Genomic DNA, 7507 nt, shown 5'->3' on the forward strand with positions numbered 1-7507 from the left:
TCGATTACAACTAATCCGTACCATAAATGTCTGTACTGGATCTCATGAAAATCCATCCAACATTTATTGAGATATTTCTTTCTGAACCAAAGTGGTGAATTGACCAACATAACCATCCAGAGCCCATCCTTTAGCACGGCTACAAGCAGTTCTTTGCAATGGCAACGGTACACATAAAAATGGCTGCCGCTCTGACGTCCTGCTAGTGATTTGAATATAAACGTCCGTTCGACTCTAATTCTAATTCTATGCTAAAACCTTAAAGGGATACTTCACCGATTTAGCATTAAGCTTTGTATCAGTAGAAACCAGGTAGGTTTTTCAAATGACCGTGCTTCCCTCCCTCATGTCCCCCTGAGACGAGAGATCTCTGTATTGTGGGTCTGGAAAAAATCTTCCGATTACGGAAAATGGCAATTTTTGCGTCATCGGAAGATTTTTTGCCCAGAGGCAATGGACTACAGTCAATAGTAGGAGCTACTTCCGCATGTTTTCAACCCGCCCATAGGGGGTTGGACTGTCGTCTTTCTCCGAAGATTGCCGAAGCAAAACGAGCGTCAGCCATCTTGTATCCTCGCTAAACAGTAGCTAAGTCTCTCAGCAGCTTTTACAACAATTATGTGCATTCAAACTACCGCACACGTGTACCACAGGATACATTGGTACAGATCGGAGAATATGCAGGAAACTTTATTACAGACGGAATACTCAACACACTACGCGAGCTTTGCACGCCTACTATGGAGACCAGCGGTGTTGCTCGATGCCTTAGTCTTGCTTTGCCAGACCTTCCTCCGAGGCACTGCGGAGGAGGGTCTGCTGATTCCCAACAGCATTCTGGGATGGGAGAAAAATGTGCTCTGGTTTATTGGCATTTCTTTAAACCAATCACAATCGTCTGGGGTGGTGCTAAGCGCCATACGGAGCAACAGCGCCTCTGCAAAATAGCCTCGGGAAGGAAATTGTTTTGGTGGAATGTGTACGTTCAAAAGTTGTTTTAGTCGTGCGAGAGAAAACTCAGATTGGACAGATAGTCTAGCTAGCTGTCTGGATTTACCCTGCAGAGATCTGAGGAGCAGTTAAACTAAGTTACCAAGTTTAAAATGCCAACACAAAGGAAGCTCAAGGCAATGGATATCCGGCCTAAATGAGTGAAATCCAGCTGAATTTCCGTCGGCAACGGAGCAATCCCAGAGGTGGAACGTGGAGGACATAGATAGGGTAAGACCGGATGGCTGCATGTGAAGGTGAGAGCAAACACAAATCGACAAGGAGACTGACTTTGACAAAACACCTGAACCTGTAACCAGTTAGAACAGACGGTCAGCTCCACCTGGTATTAGCATGTTATCTCACATAATTACTCACATTAATGGAAGCGTAAATGCACTCAGAATGCCAATGGCTTGGTCAGACCACATCTGGAGGTACAGTAAGTCTACGATATTTTATATTTTCATCATCATCATCATCATCATCATCATCATCATCATCATCGTCTTCTTATTCTTATTCTACAACAACAATAATGATAAACCTCACAAATCTTCCATGAGTGTGTTGTCTGTGTGCGCATGTGTAGTTGTATGTGGCGACAGATGGTCAACTTTCCTCACAAAGAGAGAGAGAGGGAGAGCGAGAGAGAGGGGGAGAGAGAGGGGGGAGAGAGAGAGAGAGAGAGAGAGAGAGAGAGAGAGAGAGGGAGACAGACTCTTTGGCTGATATAAATGGAAGATTTGTCACGTGATCCCCGGGGCCGTTTTAATGACGTACGCACCATATGGCGCGTGCCAGGAGGGCGTGGCCTCAATATGCTAATTACCCCTGCAAACCCTGGTGTGTGTGTGTGTGTGTGTGTGTGTGTGTGTGTGTGTGTGTGTGTGTGTGTGTGTGTGTGTGTGTGATGCTGAGTATAAAAACGGCATCCTCCCACACACACCTCAGAAAGCTCAGAGCAGGTCACGTACAGTCACGCACACGACACGCACATAGAGCGCGCGGGATGCGTGCGATCTGACGAACAGCGGCTTGTTACAACAGGTAGGCCTAGGTCTTTTTCATTTACAGATTAATAACAAATATCTGATTGATAAATTCCTCCTCTGATTGGTTCTTCGGATTTCTGTGTAATCTAACCTTCAAGATGATGCATTAGGCTAATTAACCAAATGAATGCTAATTTAACTTAATAATTCGTTTTGTCTGTATCCAAATAAATCAGTGTAAAGAAATAAACTTATTTTAGTTTATATATATATATATATATATATGATTTTTCTTTTATAATTATAGCCTATTTGTTGTTTCTTTTCTGGAATTCAAAACATTTTTGGTGGTATTTTATTCAGTTTATTTGTTGTTTGTTTTATTTCCGTCCCGTATGGCTATGTCCGCTCACCTCCACCTGTCTGTCGATCTGTAAAATTAACGTCAACGGAAAATAGGAAGGAAATATTAATTATCATAATAATAATAATAATAATAATAATAATAATAATAATAATCAAAAGCGTCTACTTCCAGTGCTTTATTATAGGCCTAATCATGAACGGTGAATTTTTTTGTTGCGTTTTAAGACGTCATTAATCGCAGTATATCCTTAAAAAAAACATGATTTTTTTCAAACGGACTTCATTTTGACGACTTTTAAACAGATAAAGAATTAATTAATTCATGGATCAAAGCTGTAAATTTGGAAACGATGTAGCTGATCCCGTTTCTTTCCGGACAATCTGAATACTGTTTTTGCGACAGTTTTCGGGTTTTCTAATTAAATATAAAACTAAAGGTCTTATAGCCTATGTCATAGGCCTACATTTTGTAAAGTCGTCCTGTGTCAAATTTGTCAGTTTGGTCAGCGAAAAAATGCAATAAACTTGACTTTGCGGTGAGTTATTTTTAGTTGCAACCAGCTTGTTGATTGAATTTTCCGTCTTATTTATTTCTACGCAGGCTAGTATATTATTATGTTCTACATGTTTTCCTGGACAGACACAAGACTAATCATACTTCATACATTTGTTTTAATACATTTTATATATCAAAAGCCGCATTAATTAAGGTTTTAACTTTCTTATATTTTTAGATCCCGATTTGAATCAGATTGCGAGCTTTCTGCATTTAAAAATCCCAATCATTTAAAAATGTATATTCTTTTAAGTCACGAATCACAGTAGCTCAATTCATGTTTTATCGTGTTTCTGTTCATTTCATTCCTAGGAAAATAAAAGTTCATCATCAATCAGTAGCCTATACCTGCGGATTATGTTTAGCACATAGAAATGAACCATGAATATTGAGTCTGAGCCATGGTCTGACCTAATGGGAATAATTCTTTATATTATAAAATCAAGCCCAATAAAACTAACTTTCATGTGTGAATAATAAATAAGACAAACCCATCTTGTAGGATGTAATATAAAAATGATAACACAATCAAAACACAAAAAAAAAAAAAAAAAAATGCCACTTGTTCTTAAAATATGAAATATTATTGAATGAGGTAGTTATTTATAACTTTTAAAACATGTTTTAAAACCTTTTAATTATGTAACCAGGCCTCTAGTAATGGGCAGTTGAATTATTTTCTATTAAGCTGCCTTCCACATGCAGGGATTAAGTGTGACAATGAGTTTTTAATAGTTTTTTAAAGAACATATTTATTCTGTTTCCTTTAGTCTTAAACAGAGAATCAGCATCATGACAAGATCTGTGGGGGAGGAGCAGGAGTTAGTGGAGTCGGAGGAGCAGCAGGAGCTTAACAGCCCCTCAGAGGGAGGAGGAGAGGAGGAGGAGGACAGCCAACAACAGCTGGAGGAGGAAGAGGAGGAGGATGATGAGGACGAAGAGGAGGAGGAGGACGGCGAGAACAAACCCAAAAGGCGAGGGCCAAAGAAGAAGAAGATGACGAAGGCTCGTATTCAGAGGTGAACGGAGATTGATGACTTTTAAAAACTAATATTTTTAAAATGCACAAAAATGTAAAGTTTGTCCTGAGGGTGGCGCTAGAGGAAAAGTCATGCAGTCATTAAACAAGGTTCATCCTCAGAGGAGCAGGATTGTGATCATCTCTAAAGGGACAAAACTGAAATGTGAGCAGGCGGCAAAATCATTGTTATTTCATGACGATACAAAAACAGAACCATCAAACTTGAAGGATATGATCTAAAAACCTATTTGTGGATGTCTTCTGTTCCGTGTGAGTGACTACATAGTGCACATTGAGCAGCAATTGCTGCCAAAATACTTGCGTTTGCAGACATTTGTCTAGCTGCACAGGACTGCTGATTATCACTACTTGGAAGTTACAGAAATGATATCTGATAACACAGCTAACATTGTATTTCCTTTGTATTTCTGCAGGTTTAAGGTCCGTCGGATGAAAGCTAACGCCCGGGAGAGGAACCGTATGCATGGGCTGAACGACGCTCTGGAGAGTCTGAGGAAAATCGTCCCTTGTTACTCCAAAACCCAGAAACTGTCCAAGATCGAGACGCTCCGCCTCGCTAAGAACTACATCTGGGCCCTGAGCGAGGTCCTGCGCTCCGGCAAGGCACCCGACCTCATGAGCTTCGTCCAGGCGCTCTGCAAAGGTCAGTCACCTTACAGCAACAGAATGTGCCGGGGTGACAAAGATCCTGTCTGATGAAGTTGACATGTAGGGATAAGTGATCGGCATGTAGATTCAACCTGGGAGGGTTTTTAATATTCAAATATCAGTGGAACCCACCAAAATCTTGACAACTCCACAGTAGTGGAGAGAAAAATGTTGTCATGTGACAACAAGACTAAGACCAGCTAGCAGCTCTGTAAGACTTAGACACAGCATGTGTATTGATCAGTACTGACTGATTATTGTCTCTCTGTTCTCAGGTCTGTCTCAGCCGACCACGAACTTGGTGGCAGGCTGCCTGCAGCTGAATCCTCGGACTTTCCTGCCGGAGCAGACCCCCGACCTGCCAGTTCACCTCCCCCCCGCCGGTGCTGCCACCTATCCTGGACACTACTCTTCCTACCAGAGCCCCGGGTTGACGGCCGGCCTGCCCAGCCCGCCCTACGGCACCATGGAGCCCTCCCACATCTTCCACCAGGTCAAAGGTCAGCCCTACGGCTCGATGGAGCCCTTCTTTGATGGCGTGCTGGTGTCGGATGCCCCGGCGTTTGACCCGCCCCTCAGCCCACCGCTCAGCATCAACGGGAACTTCTCGTCCTTCAAGCATGAGACCGTTGCAGCTGCAGACTACGACAAGAGTTTCTCTTTCAGCGTGCACTATGGGGGCGGTGGAGCTGGGGGACACCCTGCCATCTATGGCGGCGGGGGGTCCAACCCGCGGTGCGGTGAGCTGCAGGTGGACGGGCTGATGGGCTTTGACGGACACTCACACCACGAGCGGATGATGAACGCCCAGCTGAACGCCATTTTCCACGACTCCTGAGGACGAGGAGGACAGAGAGACCGATGAAGACAGAAAGACGAACAGTTATATGGAGAGACAGACAGTTCTGTGTATGTCTATCATTTCATAGCTGTCTTTCTTCCTATCCTTCCTTTCTTTTCTTCTTTCTGTCTGCATTAGGCTTTACCACCCCTCCTCATCATGAGGGCGATGATGTCGATGACGATGTCATGTTGATGATGTAACCTTCTTTGTAGCGCTTCATCCTGCAGAAGACGCTCTCTGAATGTCTCGTTAATTGTCCATATTATCACGTAAAAATAATCAATAACCAATAATCAATAAGCAATAATCTGGAGGAAACTATGCAATTTTGTTCAAACCTGGGCGATGCTCAGCGGATAATTCCAAATGTTGAAAGAATAAAGATTTCTCTATTTTTGGGTCTGTGCGTAAAGCGGCTTTGAGCCGGTATGCAGCTGGTGTTGAGCCGGCGTTGGGCCGAAGTGTTCATGTTGTTCATGTGGTTTTTACTTTTTGCTTTTTATAACGTTCCTGTAGCGTTTTGTTAACCATTCATGTGACTCTTGTTCATATTTTATAAGATAGATGTTTATAAAGGCCTTTTAATAAAAGGAATACAACATGATCTGAGAGACTCTGTTTATCATCAACAACACAACAAAACACCTCCGTTCAGTCCAGTTTACTGTGGTTGTGACCAGTTGTTTCCAGGTTAGTTAGTTCAGTCCAGTCAAGTTCACGTTAGTCAAATTTAGCTCTATTCATAATGTTTAAATATCGCATTTATATTAAAAAAAACCCAGAAAAATCTATCAGTCAGGTGATATATATAAAATGTTGCCAGTGTCACATAAAAACCCTTTATCTCCAGGTCTGGTCATGCTTAATTCTGCTGTAGACAACGATCTGGCTGTTGGACGGATCAGAGGGATTACTGGTATTTGAAACAATTAGTCGATTAGTCCGTTGACAGAACATTCATCATGGTAACACTTTACTTCAATGTCCTTATTTAGCATAAGTAAACATTGCATAAATAGTTTTTATAAAAACTTGTAATGTAGTTGCATAGCTATAAGTGTTTATTAACGTAATTTGCCAACAACTATAATTCCTCCTGAGGGGAACCCGTACACAAAGGCTGCTATAAACATATTGTTGTCAAATACTGTAAATTAATAAACACTTAAAATGTCCTGGTATATGCTTACAACTACATGTTGTAACTATGTATAAGGGGGTTAAAAAAAAAGCATATATATAAAAAAAAAAAATATATATATAAAAATATATACATAAGTCATTTATGTCATTTCTTTTAAAAATGTCACTGGTTTCAGCCTTTCAAAAGTTAATATTTGCCGGTCTTTTTAGTCTTCTATGATAGTAAACTGATTTTCTTTGGATTTTAGACTGCTGGTCAGATAAAGCAAGGAATTTGAAGACATTACCTTGGCTTCTGGGAAATTGTGATGGGCAGTTTTGACTAATTTTGAACAATTAATCCAAATAATTAGATAGTTAAAACAGTTGTTATTGGAACCTAATTCCAAAATTCTGTTCAGCTGTTGTGCTGTTAAAGTAGTTCAACAATCCAACTTCCCACATGGCTGCTGTCAAATGGTCTGTCATAAACTGTAGTAAGCCTTTTTAATATTATTGGAGAACCAGCTCACAGACCTGCAAATGTCCCTAAAAAATTTACAGCGTCAGCTAAAGTGATATTGAAGGTTGCCGTGTTGGAGATACAAGGTTTCCACATGACAACAGTGTTATTTAAATTGGAGTTGAGGCTCCAAGAATGATAAACACATGAAGAGAAAACACATATCTCCTTACAGAGAAAACCCTGTTAACATGTTAACAACATTATCACACAGACTGAAGGACAAAACCAGTGTGTGTGTGTGTGTGTGTGTGTGTGTGTGTGTGTGTGTGTGTGTGTGTGTGTGTGTGTGTGTGTGTGTGTGTGTGTGTGTGTGTGTGTGTGTGAAGGGCACAGATGTTCGTTCTGCAGGCTAGATTTTAATTTATGAAAATGATCTTGTTTATGCATGAGAGCCCCCCTCCATACACTGCTGTCCTGC

The 7507-nt window shown here is 41.2% G+C and overlaps 1 protein-coding gene across 3 annotated transcripts; it reads left to right on the forward strand.

Annotated features, from left to right (window-relative positions):
- Window positions 1-1158: 1158 nt before the first annotated feature.
- Window positions 1159-5960, forward strand: neurod1 (neuronal differentiation 1). Of its 3 annotated transcripts, none has more exons than XM_028591704.1 (4): window positions 1159-1221; window positions 3678-3926; window positions 4363-4592; window positions 4873-5960. In XM_028591704.1, exons 2-4 carry the CDS (start codon window positions 3700-3702, stop codon window positions 5433-5435), a joined length of 1020 nt encoding a protein of 339 aa, XP_028447505.1. In that variant the 5' UTR covers window positions 1159-1221; window positions 3678-3699; the 3' UTR covers window positions 5436-5960. The 3 variants fall into 3 exon arrangements, with proteins under 3 accessions (XP_028447505.1, XP_028447504.1, XP_028447503.1); XM_028591703.1 differs by having other exon boundaries at window positions 1182-1247; XM_028591702.1 differs by lacking the exon at window positions 1159-1221 and adding an exon at window positions 1933-2040.
- The last annotated feature ends 1547 nt before the right edge of the window (window positions 5961-7507 follow it).

This window comes from Perca flavescens, chromosome 11 (genome assembly GCF_004354835.1).
Source record: "Perca flavescens isolate YP-PL-M2 chromosome 11, PFLA_1.0, whole genome shotgun sequence".
In the NCBI taxonomy this organism is placed as follows: domain Eukaryota; kingdom Metazoa; phylum Chordata; class Actinopteri; order Perciformes; family Percidae; genus Perca; species Perca flavescens.

Excerpts from the sequence above, each read along its gene's own strand:
- neurod1 (XM_028591704.1), top strand. The coding sequence starts at position 3,700 with ATGACAAGATCTGTGGGGGAGGAGCAGGAGTTAGTGGAGTCGGAGGAG. Across the intron at positions 3,927-4,362 it reads ACGAAGGCTCGTATTCAGAG|GTTTAAGGTCCGTCGGATGA; the intron begins GTGAACGGAGAT and ends GTATTTCTGCAG. Across the intron at positions 4,593-4,872 it reads CGTCCAGGCGCTCTGCAAAG|GTCTGTCTCAGCCGACCACG; the intron begins GTCAGTCACCTT and ends CTCTGTTCTCAG.